At 38.5% G+C, this 17422-nt stretch overlaps 1 protein-coding gene across 1 annotated transcript; it reads right to left on the bottom strand.

Annotated features, from left to right (window-relative positions):
* Window positions 1-1562: 1562 nt before the first annotated feature.
* On the bottom strand, window positions 1563-13796 carry LOC145460283 (angiopoietin-1 receptor-like). Its single transcript, XM_081445038.1, has 14 exons — window positions 13327-13796; window positions 12790-12902; window positions 12035-12096; window positions 11245-11414; window positions 9848-10150; window positions 9049-9206; window positions 8350-8569; window positions 7754-7864; window positions 6603-6778; window positions 5794-5916; window positions 5081-5151; window positions 4439-4479; window positions 4054-4150; window positions 1563-3416 (listed from the first exon to the last, which is right to left on the bottom strand). Exons 1-14 carry the CDS (start codon window positions 13595-13597, stop codon window positions 3320-3322), a joined length of 2013 nt encoding a protein of 670 aa, XP_081301164.1. The 5' UTR covers window positions 13598-13796; the 3' UTR covers window positions 1563-3319.
* Window positions 13797-17422: the final 3626 nt, after the last annotated feature.

Raw genomic sequence — 17422 nt, 5'->3', positions numbered from 1 at the left:
CCGAAAAAAAGTCAGCTATCATTTTCGGAAAGGCGATAAGACCTAACGTTTTCGGGAAATGGACAAAAAAGCCCTAATAAGTTCGAGAATACTCAAGCTCCTCTAGAATAACCGAACAGATAAATTTTTTTTGCGCAACCTAAAATTAACCTACAGAGCTTTGAAAGTACACCAGATAGCCTAAAACAGCGTTGAAAAGCATTCGAGAGGAAACGGTCGTTGGGTGTTCCTTATGGTTCCCTGCCTAACCTAACTCCGCGTCAGTTCAAACTCGGTCACCAGGGCTCTTTCCGTCTTGAACTCACACAACACGTGACGCTTTCATGGTCCTTCATGAATAAATACGTACGTGTCCGAGAATTAATTTTTCTCTTTTCTAGAGACGTAAGCTTGGGACGCCTGCATGTGCAGTAACAATTCTAGTTTTATTTTGTCGTTGTGGATGCGCGGAAAGTTCACAAGAAGACAGCTTCGTTAGTGCGGTGTCGCACCCGTGCAACTTCTAGGTTTTCCATTTACATGGTTTTTACGTGTTTCTTACAGGCTCCCTTTCTTTCATTTACATTGTTTTTACATGTTTCTTACAGGCCCCCTTTTTTCATTTACATGCTTTTTACATGTTTCTTACAGGCCCCCTTTTTTCATTTACATGCTTTTTACATGTTTCTTACAGGCCCCCTTTTTTCATTTACATGCTTTTTACATGTTTCTTACAGGCCCCCTTTTTTCATTTACATGGTTTTTACATGTTTCTTACAGCCCCCCTTTTTTCATTTACATGGTTTTTACATGTTTCTTACAGGCCCCCTTTTTTCATTTACATGGTTTTTACATATTTCTTACAGGCCCCCTTTTTTCATTTACATGGTTTTTACAGGGTTACAAACATAACATTTCCAGACTTTTTACAGCATTCGCTTGAATTATTTACACGTTCCTCACATGGTTTAGCAAAGCAATTTACATGTTTTTTACAAAGCCAGATACTGTAAAAGTGAGTAAAATATTTTACGAGTTTTTACATGTTCTTCAAATGATCATTGTCGACAAAGACAATGTAAATCACTATTTACAGAACATTTACATGCTGTACTAAAAGCTGTAAATTTCCTGTAATTTTATTTTACAAAACCCTAACATGTAAATTGTAATTTACAAAGAATGTAAATCAAGATTTACATACTGTAAATTACAATTGACATGTCCATGTAAATTTTCAACTTTTCCAGTGCGAACTTGACAGATCTATAAAAAGATAACCAATAGAAATAAAAGAAAATGCTGACACATTTTTGGAGATTGAGGCTTTGTGATAAACACTGCACAGTTATTTTGCAGGAACGATCGCATTTGATACCCGATTAATTCGTTGGAACGTCAGTCGGTCATTTTGGAGTTGACGGCCTCTGCCGCCCTTGGAAAGCAAAATCCAAAACAAAACATAATTTTATCGAATTCTATATTTTATAACCTTTCTGTTGATATATAGTTTGTGGGGGTTTCCTTGAAAACAGCGCGCGTACGAATTTTTTTCTGGAGCAAACCCGCGAAGGTTTGAAGTAACCTTAAAACATATCCATTTTACTACAGCATAAAGAAGCCACTGAGTGTATAGGATAGAGGAAATACTCCGTAACTGACTGTGACTCTCAAAGACGCTACATTTCTCACCAAGGCGGGCTGAAAGACCACGGCTAGAACTGTTGTTCGAGAGAACATATATGTACTTAAAACTCTGTCACTTCCTTACCTTCCCTTCCTTCCCTTTCTCTCCCCTTCGTTTCTCTCCTTTTTATTCCCCCCCTTGTCTCCCCTCTTCTTCCCTACCGTTCGTTTCTCCCCTCTCCCTTTCCATCCCCCCTCTTCTCCCCACTCTTCCTTTCTCCGGGTGTTTCAACCTGAAAACTAGATTCGCTCCTACTAGCCTTTAACATGTCAGCATGCGTTGCATCGATAAAACGTTCTTCGGTGTAATGTTCTTCAATTGTGCATAATTTTATTAAACAAATAAATGATAATTTACCTACCTAGACTTTTACTGTAATTGCATATAAATACACAATCATTTATCTAGAGCTGTGATAAATTATTTATAAGTTGGTTGTCTGACAACTAATTATTAGTATTTTTATTTCTTTCTTTTAAATAGCTCTTTCACAATTCGGTCCATCAGTGAGTAACTTTGTTACCTTTTAAAATGGCTCTATTTAGCTGTGCAGGTATATTTTTCTGCGGACGTCGACTATTTCGGCGTGCATGTATTGTAGTCTCTGACTTAAACTTGCTAATACTGTACAAACACAACTGGCCGACTTTATCAGGATCGATGTACGAATCAAAGTGGTTCCTAATGAATATCGACTGTACTGCCCAATAGCCAGCTCGTTACCTAAGTTTATAATATAGCTAGGGCCCTGCCCGCGCTCTGATTGGTCAAAAACCCATGTTTTATCAAAGTATAAAACATAGAAAAAGCGTGGTTTATTGTTTTTCGCGAGTAAAATCTATTTCATAAAGCAAATGAAGAAGCCTGAGCCGAGTATTATACTGCGATAAAAAACTCCGGACATTTGAGAACACTCGAGAAATGCCCGTCGCGTTTTATCACAGTGTAATACACGGCTTAGGCTTCTTTATTTGTTAAATAAACGATCATATTAACTTTGGTTTAGCTATAAGCAATCGTCTTAACGTCGGTTTGAGCGGTTTTCAATTGAGTGTCGTAAAACCAAAACCATAGTAATCACTCTGGCCAGTCACAAAGGACACAGACGATACAGTGAGCCAATCAAAACTCGAAGTAATTACATGTAGCTGACGCAAAGCGCATAAGCAATTATATTAACGCTGATTGATGATTCATTCTACCAATTAGAGTAGTTTTTATTGAGTGTTGTATAACCAAAACCGAAGTAATCAGTCTAGCTAATCAGAAATTACACAGAGAAACACAATGATCCAGTTCAAACTCAAAGCAAATGCATGTAGGGGACCAGCGCGGGAAAACGGGTGCGGGCCAGTCGCGACGATTATTAGGTTTTCTTCTGATTGGATGACAAAATGGTGAAGGATTTTTTAAGCCAAGCACTTAGTGGATTGTTCAAAACAAAACCAAAGCAAACACGACTAATTTCCGACACTCATATAAAAACCGCTCTGCGTAGCAAACTTAAAAGAAGCTTTATTTTATTGCGGTCCCAACTTTAGATAAAGAAAAATTGGAAACCTTCAATCATTTGTGCAAAAGGGTGCTACTTAAAATAGTCTTCTCTGTAAAGACTAGAGCGAGGTGCTCCTTCATGGTTCGTGAATGGAATAATCAGGTCACGATTTTGCTCTCCAGTTGAATACGCAGTTGATCAAAAGTTGGTCTTGCGCTTGGATTTGGGTTCCAACAGGATCTCATAACCTGGTACCTAGAAAGAAAGCAGCGATAATATCATAAATTGAGCAAGATCCTTGTTACAAATGTACTAATTTATTTGGTCCTCCTCTAATTCTAATATTGGTGCCAAAGTATCAAACATATTCTCCCATCCCGCTTTTCTACCTGACAAGAGATTAGCAATTTGTTGGCTCTTCATTGGTTAATCAAAAAAAAAAAAGGAAGATCAGAATTCATTCATGTTTCCCCTTTACCATAGGATCCCGTCTCTACCGAAATGGGGTATACCATGGGTAGTTTATGCCGGTTACTGTTTCGAAGATTTGAAGGTGAAGTTACAAACGCCGGCTATCCTTCATAATTCATTACGTTTAAATAAAAGAAATCTTGACCGTGACAGTGTTTGGATGTCTCATCTCAGTTAGTTAGAATTTTCCATTTTCTCCTCAGTTTTAGTTCTGATTGAGAGGATATATCAGACACTCAAGTCTGTGTTTGACCAAATTTCTAAACAGCTCGAGTTCCTCAAAAATACACCGCTAAGCGTCGTATTTTCAACGCTCTTCTCGGTGTTTGGAAATGTGGTGAAACATGGTCTTTTGTATTTAAAATATTACTTCAAATTGTAATAGAATAACTAATGGAGTATCCATAAGCGTATGTCTTACATTTCCTCTGAGCATCCATCGGGCTTTTCCAACCGATAGCCTTTCTTTAACTCCGCAATCAGCTCTTGAGTACTAAGACCAGCATAAGGTTTAAGACCTGTTTATAACATAATAGCGAAAGAAGTGTCATCTGATCATTCGATGCATTTATCCCACCACGTAACCTACAAAAGTCTGCGTAATACCGTCTTAATGTGTTTGGCTCCAAATAATTTTAATATTCTGCTCATGGGTTATTGTAAAAAAAAAAAAACTGCACTTTCGTCTAACGTGATTATAATAATAATAATTGTGTCAAAATTGGACGAAACTATAAGGTCTATAACCAACTTAATTAGCATTTAAAATGAATATGGAATGAGATCAAATAAAATAAGCATTTTACCTCCTGACTCTATCTCCCAGAGCAGCACGCCATACGACCATCTGCCGAAAGACATCATTCGAATAAATCACAGTGAAAAATATATCAGCAGAAATAATAACTATTGTACGTCCTGGGTGAAAGGCAAGAGGGAAGGTACTAATTCTTTAGGAATGGCTTTTCTCTAAGAATCGTTCGTCTAAAAATCTAGATTGAGTGGACTCGATGGATTTGCGGATTTTGCTTTGAACGTAGTTATAAATTATTGTTACACAAACTTCTCGATCAGAATCAACAAAATGTTATTGCAAATGCAACTGTCCAAAATGGATTTGGCTGATTTGTTCAAGAGAAAAACCACTATTCTGATTTCACTATTTCTGATGATCACTCGTTTTTATCCCTAATTGCCAATTCCCTCCTTGATTCTAGCACGTAGGCAATCATGGTAGTTGTATTCATCATCTTGAACTGGATATTTGTGTTCATGAATACAGCTAAGATGATTACCCGCAGATACGTCTCATAGATGGAATTGCCCATTTATCCTATTATTTTGTTATTTGTTATTGCTCTTATTCTTAAAACTCCGATTTGGCTTATTGTCTCGATACCGCTAACATTCTTTTCAGTGGTAATTTTGTTAATTCTAAAGTTACTTACACATCTGACTCAATCGTGAAAATGTACGTTTGTAAGGATTCAATAGCCATCCATTTTACGGGAAGTTTACCCTGAAAGATAAAACACAAGATGTTAATTATGAGGTTACCTGCAACAGGGGAATTAAATCTCTTTGTGATACCCCCCAACTCAAACAAGTTTTCCAATTGGAGGACAACGTGTCACTTGTCACGGGTCAAACCTCACTAACTCCTTCGGGTAAACAAAACTCACTAACTCCCTACGGAAACTTTGGACTCGCAGGTGATCAGGTCGTTCACCTTGAAACCGCGGTAAATTTGTGTGCCACCCGGCCTCAAGCAAATAATTTTTTCGCAGTTTTTTTATTATTATTATTATTTTTTTAGTTGGAAGGCATAACCAAATGCTTAATGACTGGCTCCATGGAAACAGTGAGTTTTGTTTCCCCTCGGCCTTCCATGTTTCCCTCGGCTTCAGTCGCCTCGGGGAACATTGAGGGTCTCGGGGAAACAAAACTCATTAACTTCTCAACGAGTAATAGTTTTCTGGGTACAAAAATCTGGTAAGCATGGCGAAAGTGTCAAAATACAGAGAAGCGCCCTTCTAGGAGAGGGTGACGGGATTACAGTAATTAGCACAAGACCCTAATAAACCTCTAGACTAAAGAAATACTTTATTATAAACACAGATGCCGAAGTGGTATATTCTCCATTGCTGAAATTTTTTAATACCTGAGTTTCCTTTTTATACATCAATTCCTCATAAACATCCCGGGCCATTCCATAATCAGACACCTTGGCGACGTAGTCTTTTCCAAGTAACACATTCCTTGCTGCAAGATCTCGGTGAATACACTATAATAAAAATAAAATATAACTCAATTAAAGCAAAGAAAAATTTAATGAAGAAATCCCCCAAAAGGTTAGCTTCCATTATTTTAAGCTCATGCTGCTTCTAAAGATTGCGATTTTTTTTTTCTCTAAGAGTTGAAGAACCGTAGCAACACTGTAATTTGAATTGAAAAACGTTCTCTGACTGTTATAGTTTGAAAATATATGATCTTCTTTGTCTAACACTTGTAGCTGTGATATGCACAGGATCATTTCAAATCTATTAAGGTCATTGTTAACGAGATGAAGTTTTCTTTAAAACAGCATAGCTTTGCAAAGAGCACAGGAAACTACAGTAAATTGATTAATACAAATCTCAACTCGGCTTTCAAATCAATTTTTCTAGTCCTTTGATCTGACATAGTTGAAGTATAGTGTCAAAGGAAAGGTGTCTATGGCTGGTTATCGAAAGCTTCTTTTCTAATTTTCAACTGCTACCCAAAGTACAAATGAACTGCTGATTTGGATACGAAGATTCTATAGATCAAAACAGAACAGTTTCTAGGGAGAGAAGTACAGGAATTCAAAGATGCAACTGGATTGCAGTTCAGCAAATCTGATTTCACTTTCGGCAGCCGGAGGCCTTTCTGAAGAAAATCGCCTAAGATTCCGTCTTACTGTTACTAATACTCTATAAATACACAGCTTACTCTACACTTCGCTAGATGAGCCATTCCTCTTGCAACGTCAGTGGCTATTCCAGTTTTCATTTCTTCTGTTAGCCCGCTTTTAACGATCTCATAGCTTTGGTCCGTTTGTCGAGATTTTTTCAAGAACTCTATCAAGCTGCCATTTTCTGCGATCTCTAAGACAACGAGTAGGTGACCTGTTGAGAACCAAAGATGTTGAACGTGTTACAGCTAAGTCAATTGCTATGGTAAAATCCCAGTTGTGTTGTATTAGACAATTTGGATGGCCAGCATCGTATTCGTGCACGGTTATAGACCTTCCAACATTAATCTCAACATCTTTCTTTGCCCCATTGAATATTTCCGCTCTTTTAAAAACAATTTTCCTCTATTACATATGCTTAGACTAAAGATAATTAAACAACCCACCGTAGGAACAAAAATGGTGGCTGTACATTTTACCACAATGCCTTGCGAACCTAACACAGCCTACAAAGCACGAAGAAGGCCAAACTTCTACAATATTTGTCCCTGTACTAAGGACATTGAGTAGCTTAGTTTTGAAGATTTTGTAACGTTTCTGTACGTTTTTATAAACGTTGTTAAGGTTTTCGTGCGCTGAGAACTATGGGTGAATGTACCAGTCGCCATCTTTTTTCCTACGGAGGATTTCAGTATTGCTCAAGTTCAGTATGGGAAACAACTGCCTTTTAGCAAATCTCGTTGAGACGCTCGAGTTTCCAATTCTTAGTATTTTTTTACCAATCAAAAGCACTTATAAATGCTGTGAAATAAATCACGTAAGCATGATGTAATGAAGATAAGTCGTGTAGCTTAGCAACAATGGTGACTAAAACTTCACACATAACAAAACTGGTACTGAACCCTGAGATATAGCACGTGATTTATAGGTTGACTGTTTCTTGTTACACCCGAACTGTTCTAAAATTGCACTGTGCTGTTATGCTGTTAACCTAAGTCAGCAGAGACAACAGTACAAGGCGTAACTTCGTGTACTACGTCACGAAGTTTCTAAGGAGAAATCTAATAACTTTGTTTACAAGAAAAACCTTTTTTCGCGAAGAAAGTGCTGCCCAAATTATGACCAAGCTGGAATTATGTACTTTTTTTCATAATTAGTCATGACTTTGAATGGTAAATTCGTTACTAACCATCTTCTGTGCAAGCTCCAATCAAGTTAACAAGGTTTGGATGATAACCCACATTGCCCATTATTTCCAGCTCGTTGTACAAGTCACGGACTTCTTCTCTTGATGCAGAAGCTGGTGAAAGAAGGAATTAAAATTCGGCTTAATTTCGATAATATTTTCAGTGAACACATTTAAAATGGGCGTTCACTAACTCAATGCAAAGTAGCAGGTGAACCATTCAGATAAACGTTATTTCAAATAGGAAAGACAATGGTAAATAATGGTAAATCCTTTATCATAACTCTACAAGACCTAGTCTACCCTACTCTGCCCTAGCCTGATTAAATCCCCCCCAAACCTTACCCAGTAAACATAGCCCCCTAACCCTACCCTGCCATATCCTATATCCCAATTAATCTACGCCACACCACGCCAAGAGACGCTACGTCACACTACGTCTCCAACTCTACCTTTGCCCACCCCACCCCACCCTACCCTAGCCCACCCTTAAGTTACCTTCCTCTTCCTTGCCCTGCCCTGAATTGAACTGCACTGCACTACACTTACTAGAGCAAAATAAAATAATAAAAAAAAAATATAGCGAATTCCAGACTCACGTTTCAGCGACTTCACTGCGCAAGGCAATACATTCCCATTTTCTTGTAAATACTCTCCTTTGTACACGACACCGAATGCTCCTGAGCCAAGCTCATCTAGTAGCTTCAGGTCCTTGTATGGAATTTCGTCCCAAGATACTTCGGACGGCTTGTAAGCATCGTTTGAGTATGAATATACCAGTCCTTTGACATTCTTACTTTCATATCCGGCAACTTCAGGCTGAAAGATACGAAACGCATTTGGTGTCACACTCAAGTGACTTAAGACATTTAAATACGCAGCATTATTTCTACTGTTAGGCCTACCATCCACACTAATCCGTCACGAAAACGGAGCTCTTCGAAAACGCTCTTCAAACCGGAAAAATGTGAAAACGCTAGCTTCGCGTCTTAATGCGTCTTAACAATTTGAAAACGGAGCTTTCCGAAAACTATGATGTTACGATAATCATGTGATTTCCCCGACCGAGTTTTCCTCAAACACAAATCCAAAATGACCGGTGATTGCTGCGTTTTCAAATTTCTCCGGGGGAGTGTGGACGGGGCCTGAGACTTAAGATCTGTAGATTTACTGATAGATGAGAATTGGGCTGAAATTTGAACTGTAAACTAAAAAATCGCCGAAAATTTCTCCGATATCTGGGATTTTAGCACCCAGTCCAGGCTCTGTTAATGCACTATGAAATAATTGTCTCTTACCGTCGGAGACTCAAGTTCAAGTGCATCAAAACGAGATCCTTGTTGTTGCACTTCTCTCTTCCGGTCTTTTTTGCGTTTGTACACAATCAATACCACAAGTATGACGAGAACAAGAAGAATTACTAACACTACGACAACGATGATCCACCATGCGAAAGCTGGAATAAACACCAAAGATATGTTACGTTTGATTGGAGGACTATAGCAACAACATGTATGTAATTAAAGATTTACACTACGAGTGACATTTGAACATCCTCAAAATTCCACGAACGAGTGCAGTTTCAAATATCACGAGTAGTGTATGTACGCTTAATTACTAAAGCTTTAGTACGATCACTCGTTTATTATGTTACTAAGAAAATTACGAGCACGTGCGCGTTAATTTGAACTACAGTGCAAATTAATAATTTGAACTATAAATATATATGTTCTCAGCCAATCACAATGAGGTAATTTCTTCAGCTATAAATGCAACAGTACGTCCCCCTCCACACACACACCCCTAAATAAAAAGTGCTCCTATAAAGCGTGAGTCAACCTCTCTTCTAGTTTATTGAAGACGATATGCAACCATTGCCATCATGTTTTTGCTTTTTCCTTGTTTTTCTTTTCTCCCTAATTGACTTGTTAATAACTGTTTCGGGCACGTGAGAGCTGAATTGGAGAGCATGAGATAAGTATAAGACTTTTTCGAGACGAAGCCAAGAGCAACTCTGGGCTCCTGGAGCTCTCTAAACTCCCAAGCGATCTAAAGAAATAAATGAAAATACACAAAAATGGAATAAAACCGGCTTACGTGTAACGTCAGTTTTATGAGCAGTTTCGTCGTTGAAATTGTCGCCATATTGGTTCACGGCACCAACTCGTATCATGTAAGTCGTTTCAGGCTCCAGCGGTTGAATTCTGATAGTGTATTGTGTCTTGTCATCTGAAGCGGGTTGAGAGGTATTGGTGTAGAGTTTCTCTTCGAATTTTCTGTGTTGGACCACGTACTTTTGAATCTGAAACGAATCAGCGTCTTCAGAAGGATTCCATCGAACGCTTAACTCGTCCGAATCTATTCCAAAGATCTCCACATTTCCAGGCTCTAAAGGAACAGCTGAAAAGTGAAATAACAGGCAGTAATTTTTTGTAACTGAGAGCCAAAGCGCGGCTTTCACCCTATAATAGGGCGATGCGTGGCCGAGGACGGTGGTAATAGAAAATACAGCCAATTAGAATACAGACTGTATACTCGACGGTATTACATCCAACCTTCCCATCATGCGCCGCGCGTATGTCGCAATGACTGTGTTGGCCACTGCATTTTCTACAGAATGGAATAAAATAGTTATGCAAACGCTTTCTCGTGGCATACCATGGCATACCCCACTTGTCACTTGTATTTTCTCGGTATACGCACTGACCTAAAGACTCGTGTGTATAACGTGAAAATACAAGTGACAAGATAATCCACGGTATAACACTCAAAAGTGTTGCATACCCAATATGTACGCGCAGTAATATATAGATAAGTACTACAACACAATATATTGGTTTTATTTAATTAATCTGACGTGGTCTTAAATAGAGCCAACTATGTGTTTTTTTTATTTTCACGAGCCACTATAGCACGTTTATATTAACGTTTACAACTGTTTCCATCGACGTTTAATTCTTGAACTAAAGAGAGAGAGAGAAAAATAATCAAAAAAGAAAAATATTGTTCTGTAGGACAACGTGCAATTTAGTGCTTCAGCTTCACAAACAACCACGTCTACAAGCTGCTAAGGACCCGGAAATTATATTTAAGCTTTTTCATGTGGTTTCAAATAGAGCCAGGATTTGCACAACTGTAGGCAGCCCATCCCAACATCCAGGAAGGCAGCTTTATGAAGGTTATAAAATCTGCTGCACTACCCAACGAACAAAAAGCTTTTAGAATATTAATACATAGCGCACATCTTCACGAATAAGAAGCTCTAAGAAGATTAAAACCTGGCGCACGCCCTCACAGACAGGAAGCTTTAGGAAGATTAAAGCTGGGCGATACTGCCAAGGTGAATCCCTCTTTCTAGGTGACGTGGAAATATGATGAACACTGTATTGTTAGATTTTCTAGCAATAGCCTAAGACCAAAGGGCATCTCTCTTTATTTAGGTCCGCCGATAGCCGGGGATCGAGATCATTTTTCCAGTTGTAAATAGCACTTACTTTTTACTATGACTTGCTTCACTTTTAGCCTCTCCACTACCCCAGTCTTTGCTCTCACAACAACCCTCTGCGCAGCTTCGGCCTTCACGTCTGGTAGATCCGTGGCGTCTTCGGGATCATCGGTCACCAGAACAATAACGATCTTGAAATCGACCTTAACGCTTCCTTTTCTGAAGGAAAATTCCGTATGTTAGTTTAAACAGTTATCAAGTATTCTTTTGGTAATTACGTGCGCAGAGATGGAGTAATGGCAACGATACACTCTATTATAAGATGCTAACTATTGTAAGTACTAAGGCAAACATTCTTTTTAACATGCCGTATAGAAAGTTATTGAAAGCTGAAATCTTTTCCCAGAGCTTTGTTTTTTCTCATCACATAAATATGGGGAGAATGAATAAACAAGGTTCATTCAGCAGATACAACCTCGATTAGCGTTTCGAAATGGTTTCACTTGGTGCTTCTGATATATATTTAATTGACGCTTGGCAGATATATTATTTCCGTTATTCAGTGATTCGTATTTAACACTATAACAACGGGTATTTTCTCGCCATCAAAATTGTACACGAAGAAAAGTATCGATAAGCTAAGCAACTGCACACGAGCAAATTTGTTTTGACATGCTTTTATGTAATAATTTAATATGCTTTATTTATTTGCCCGTGTACACGAAAAAAAAAGGGAAGACCTCCTTTCTTTGTCATGTTCGACTTACGTCTGGTTGGTCAAGGAGCAAGAGCAAGTACTAAAAATTTAAAAGTTGTGTCAGGAAAGGTTGACTACTTACTTAAAACCTAAAACGTCCGTTCTCACGTAGCCTGGAGTTACTCCTCTGTGCACATTATCCATCTGTAAGATAGAAATGTAGCTGATAGTTTAATAAGACTTGAGTTTTTTTTAGCTTGAAATGTCTATTTTCTTTTTCTCCCATAACCAATAAGTTAATCCTGGGTGATAAAGTCGAATGAAATTACACCTCGGCGAATGATTTTCATTTATTTACTGATTCCTCCTTTTATTGACTGATCGATAAAGCAGTTCAGAGCTAATTACTCAGCCAATCAGCCAGCCGATCGGTCGGTCGGTCGGTCTATCGGTCAGTCGTTTGGTTAGCCAGGCAGGCAGTCAGTCAATCAAACGGTCAGCTAGCCCACCGGTCGATAACATATTCGTTAGTTAGCAAGTCAGTCAACCAACCAACCAACCAACCAACCAACCAACCAACCAACCAACCAACCAATCCATCCATCCATCCATCCATCCATCCATCCATCAATCCATCAATCAATCGGGCAGTCAGCCAGTCAGTCAGTCAATCAACCAACCAACCAACCAAAGCAGTTTCTTCATCCCTTCATTCATAATTGCTTAACAAGATTTTGCCTGTTCACACATTTCTTTATAAGCTGTCTGTAACAGGCCCTTATAATCGAATGGGCGGGTGATATACATGTCTAATGTCATAATGGGGCCATTTGCAAGGTTGTTGTGTGAAAAAACTCACGTCAGTCAATAACGAATCACCACAAGAATGTGTTTTACCTCAGTAGTAAAATTTTTCTCGGTTTCCTTGTAAACGGGGGATGATTTGTTCTTCAACTCCTCTGTGAACACGTAATTTTCAACCACCAGTTCCATCTCCACCTCTAACTTAACTGCGAATAAAAAGAAGAAACAAAGTATATCACAAACACAGCAAATAAAAAATAAATTAAAGAAGTTTATTATATGAAGACCGATGAAATATCTCGTGAGCTTCCGTGCAAAAACATGATATTTTCACACGTTAAAATGACATGTTACCTTCACTTGAAAGGATTACCGATGATATGGTTACATACAATAAACTGCGCCTTTCGCAGCGAAAGTGAAATAATTTGGTATTTCATTGCTTATATAATAAATAGAACTTTACATGGCCACATGGAGATACGAAATTTTTCTCTTGGATTGATTTGAAAATTGCCTGCATCGCATACCATCACCGCGCTGTCCCGGTTGTATAGGGTTAGAAGAATTCAGAACTGCGGTGCTGAATATGTTTCTGCATTTGCAGACTTGACCTTGACCTTAACCTACCTAAAACTTGGATCCAGATGGTGTGCTGATCTTTCCCATTTCTGCACTCGTACACCCCAGTATCAGCGATCGACGCATTTTCTACGTGGAGTAAGACTCCATCAATTATCCTGGTTTTGGTTTGCACCTCCCCTCCGTCTTGCCGTGACCATGAGGGCTTATTCGTACCAATGGAGCAGTTTACAGTGAGGTCTTCCCCCTCGGTTACATTGACTCTAAGTGTTGTATTGCGCCCTGGATCTATGACAACTAAAACGGAAACATACCTCATGTGAGTCACATTGTTCTTATTTATTCAATAATGGTCTCGGTTGCTCATATTTGTAATATAAATTACTTATCATATAGTGAGGTTATTCCCAAAAGGGAAACAGTGTAATCATATGCATTGAGAGTATCTTTACAATTAAAACGCAGAAAATCGACAGCTTACAAACTTCGGACGAAAAAACTCATGCCGCCTTTGGTTGGTTAACAGTTCTATTCGCGCATTGAAAATAAATGAACTTTTAGCTTGCGAGTACAAAACCTATTTTCTCTGATGACGATATCGGTAAAAAATTCGCGGCCAATTCTCGTTAAAATTCGACAGCAAAGATCTAACTTGAAACTCTCTATGATTTCAACTTTATGATGGCAGCTAGTAATTTAGCGGAAGATAATTGGTCACAATTCACCTTGTCTTGAAAGCTGAACTGTCTTTCAAGAGCTGCAGCGTAACATTCCCGGCGTACGTTGTGCGCCGTTTGTTTCGGATGAGGCGAGGGGAAGAGACTACAAATGTCTTGAAAGCGCATTATCTTTCAAGCGTCTTCCCCTCAATGCTTAACTTCGATGTATTGCAGAGTGTAGTGAAAAAATGTTCCTTGAAAGCGAGTCTTTCAAGATTGTTCACCCCGACGCTTTTGCACGTTTGTCTTGAAAGCGAGTCTTTCAAGAGCGAAATGCAGCACAAAACCCACAAGAAATTTTAAATGTGAAAGCCACAGATTTCGTGTTAACGGTATTAAAAAACGCGTAGGCCTGGTGACGATAATGATCAACGATAGGTGACACGCGCATGCGCAATTTATTTATATCGCTCACTTACCTAAAACTCGCTTAACGTATGCTCGGAATTTTTCTACTCCTTGGCAAGTCTAGTGCAAGCAAGTGTTAGCAATTCTCACAACATTTCATAAACCATGATAAAAGAGAGAAGAAAGATACTTATCTGACAAATAGCTATTGTTGCTCATCTCTTCTTAGTCTGCGGAAAAAAAAAAAAGCAATAAGACAAAGATTGATTAAAAAGCTTAGAGCGGTATTCAATTGAGTGCCATAAAACCAAAACCAAACCAGTTATTTACCAATTAGACTACTCAGCCAATCTCAAACAGTAGTAAAACCAAAACCAAACTAATTACCTGATTACTTTCGACACTCAAATGAAAATCGCTATAAACATCAGAAATTGTATGACATATTTTGTTTTAGAAAACAGGCGCTATGAAATGACAGGTGTTGATAAACTTTTTCTTATAATTGCGTTATTTGCCATGTAACAATTCGGTGACAAGACAAATAAATAATGAGCCCGGGCGAGGGGTACTCGCTTATAAGGGCTATATAGGTATGTGCGGCCCCAAAGGGTAGGGTTTTTCAGCCGTTTTGGTCATAAATAGGGTATGGTTTTAGCACTCTAGTCTTGAGTTGGGTATGTTTCTAAGAAGAAGCTATTTTTTCATCATTATCAATAAGACCGTTAACAAAAGCCCCTTATAACTTATGTTTAGGGCAACCGTGCCAGCCGCAACGGTCATAAATAGGGTATCGAATTTTTGGCCAGGTCTTAAATACGGTAGCAAAAATCGAAGATTTTGGTCATAGATAGGGTAAGGATTTTGGAAGTGGGCCGCACACCCCCACCCAACTTTTCTGGGAGTACCTTCCCCACTACACTCCCGGGATAATGAGATTCGTTTTATTTCACATAATCATTCGCTTTCGTGACTATTTTCCCTAGAAATGATAACTTGTTAGGGATTTATAGCAATTGTCAGTTTGGGAGTAAGTAAAAGTTATTTAGAATCATAGTCTGCGGGACAAAAAAAAAGCAATAACACAGACAGTAATTAACACAAAAGCATCCGAAATGTTATGACATACTTTGTTTTAGGAGAGAGGCGCTACGGAATGACAGCTGTTGATAAACATTTCCTTATAACTGCGATATTTGCCAAGCAGTAATTCGGTGGGGACAAGACAAATGAATAATGAGATTGTTTAATTTCATTTAACAGTTCGCTCTCGTGACTATTTTCAATGAAATGATAACCTGTTGGAGATTTATTGCACATTGTTCATTAAAGTTATTTAGCACTATAGATCGTTTTCATGTGACGTAATCATTTTCTAAAATCGAAATCTAAAGAGCCACCAAAGTTTTTATCCCCACCAGGCATAAGAGGGGGTAAATTTATATCTGTTTACAATGTTACAGCTCAATAGTGTGCTTCGTTTGAAAACCAGGGTAATTTGAATTTCAGAGTTATGGTGGTGCGTGACACAAAGCTACAATCGCATTTGTCGAAAAATGTGTACCTATCTCATGATTTTTAACTTTTTTAGAAATATGTAAATGTTTGTTTGTTCAGTACAGATAATCAGTCGCCTAGATAGCCAAAGTAAGTTCCAGATGTTTACACTATTTTCCGGCCGCCATGATTGTCGTTTCGTGACAACGAATTTTTTTTCGACCAAAATGAAAATACATTTACAGTCAATGAATGTCAAATGAAGGTATTGTTTTTCTTTTGATGATTTTGAATGTTAATGTTTTTCTTGAACGTCCCTTACGCGCAAATGAAGGTCATATTGGTGTTAATGAGAGTTTAATGATCATAATGAAAGAAACTTGGACACAAATGAATGTCTATTTTCTGTAAATGAACAGCAAAAGGTGTAAAAAGTCGTAGAGTCCACGCATCTGAGAAGAACAGTCGGACTCTTCAAATGACAGCTCTATGTTAATTCTTCGCTTTCTCTTGTATTGTTTAAAAACAAAAGAAAATATCCATCTGGAAGTAATTGCAATTGATTGTTGTTTCGATATATTACAGTGTCTCAGCCAATCACAATCCTTGTTTTCAATTGATTGAATAACAAGTAAATACCGGTCACGCAGGCATGCAGATCTTGATACTGAAAATAGAATCCGCAAAAGGGCGCTGAGATAAGCGCTGAAACGGGTTCATTCGCGAACTGCCAGATAAATAAATATTCATAAGCAATGACTTACTTATAGCCCTTCGAGGCGTCAATATCAATCCACGATGCCTGCAAAATGCTAGATAAAGCCCGAGGAAAAAAGATGGTAGTTTGTAGACGTTTTTGGCAAATATTTATACGTATGCTAACGCACTTTACAAACGAAAGCTTGTAAACGCCACAGACTTCACCATGAGGTCAACTGAGACGTGAAACGCTCAAAATGCAGTGTATTGCTCTTGCAATTCGAGATGTTGTACCGATCGCACAATCTACTGAAATCGCATATCTCTATGTTCAAATCTCGATATCTGAAGCATCCAACAAACTCATTGGGGTAAATTTTTCAGCAGCATTACTTTTTGCATTGTCACTAATTAACCATAGGAAATGGATAAGCCACTGAAAATTGACCACATTCCTTTGCTCCAAAATTTGACTCCCGTGTCTGTAAACTGGTAAACAAGTGTCTCGTAACACTGGCCGATGATTTAAGTGACTATTTGCTGTGATATGCTCTAGCATTCATCTATAAACTGTTTTCATTTCCGCATCTAGTATTGTCCTAGTTGCACTAAACCCACAGGGGTTTCGATTTTAAAACGTTTCCGTGTGAACTCGTATTTTTTTTTAGCTGCGTTGACTTAATCCGGTCAGCACGAAATCAGTTGCCATCAGCCGTCAAAGAACTCGATACATTGTATCACGCCACACGATCGTTACCGAAAGCATCTAACCAACTCTGAAGCAGGTAAAAATTTTTGGTAGCAGCGCCATCTTTTTCATTGTCAACTGGGTTGACAGTTAGGTGAACGCTGAGAATTGACCAAATTCCTTCACTCGTGTC

This window comes from Orbicella franksi, chromosome 11 (assembly GCF_964199315.1).
Source record: "Orbicella franksi chromosome 11, jaOrbFran1.1, whole genome shotgun sequence".
NCBI classification, from domain to species: Eukaryota; Metazoa; Cnidaria; class Anthozoa; order Scleractinia; family Merulinidae; genus Orbicella; species Orbicella franksi.
The sequence above is the reverse complement of the archived record's forward strand: the minus strand, read 5'-3'. Positions and strand labels throughout refer to the sequence as shown.

Coding starts and splice junctions, on each gene's coding strand:
- LOC145460283 (XM_081445038.1), bottom strand. CDS start 13,597: ATGAGGTATGTTTCCGTTTTAGTTGTCATAGATCCAGGGCGCAATACA. Junction 5,152..5,793: donor TGTATAAAAAGGAAACTCAG/GTATTAAAAAAT, acceptor TTTATCTTTCAG/GGTAAACTTCCCGTAAAATG. Junction 4,151..4,438: donor CTGGGAGATAGAGTCAGGAG/GTAAAATGCTTA, acceptor TGTTATAAACAG/GTCTTAAACCTTATGCTGGT.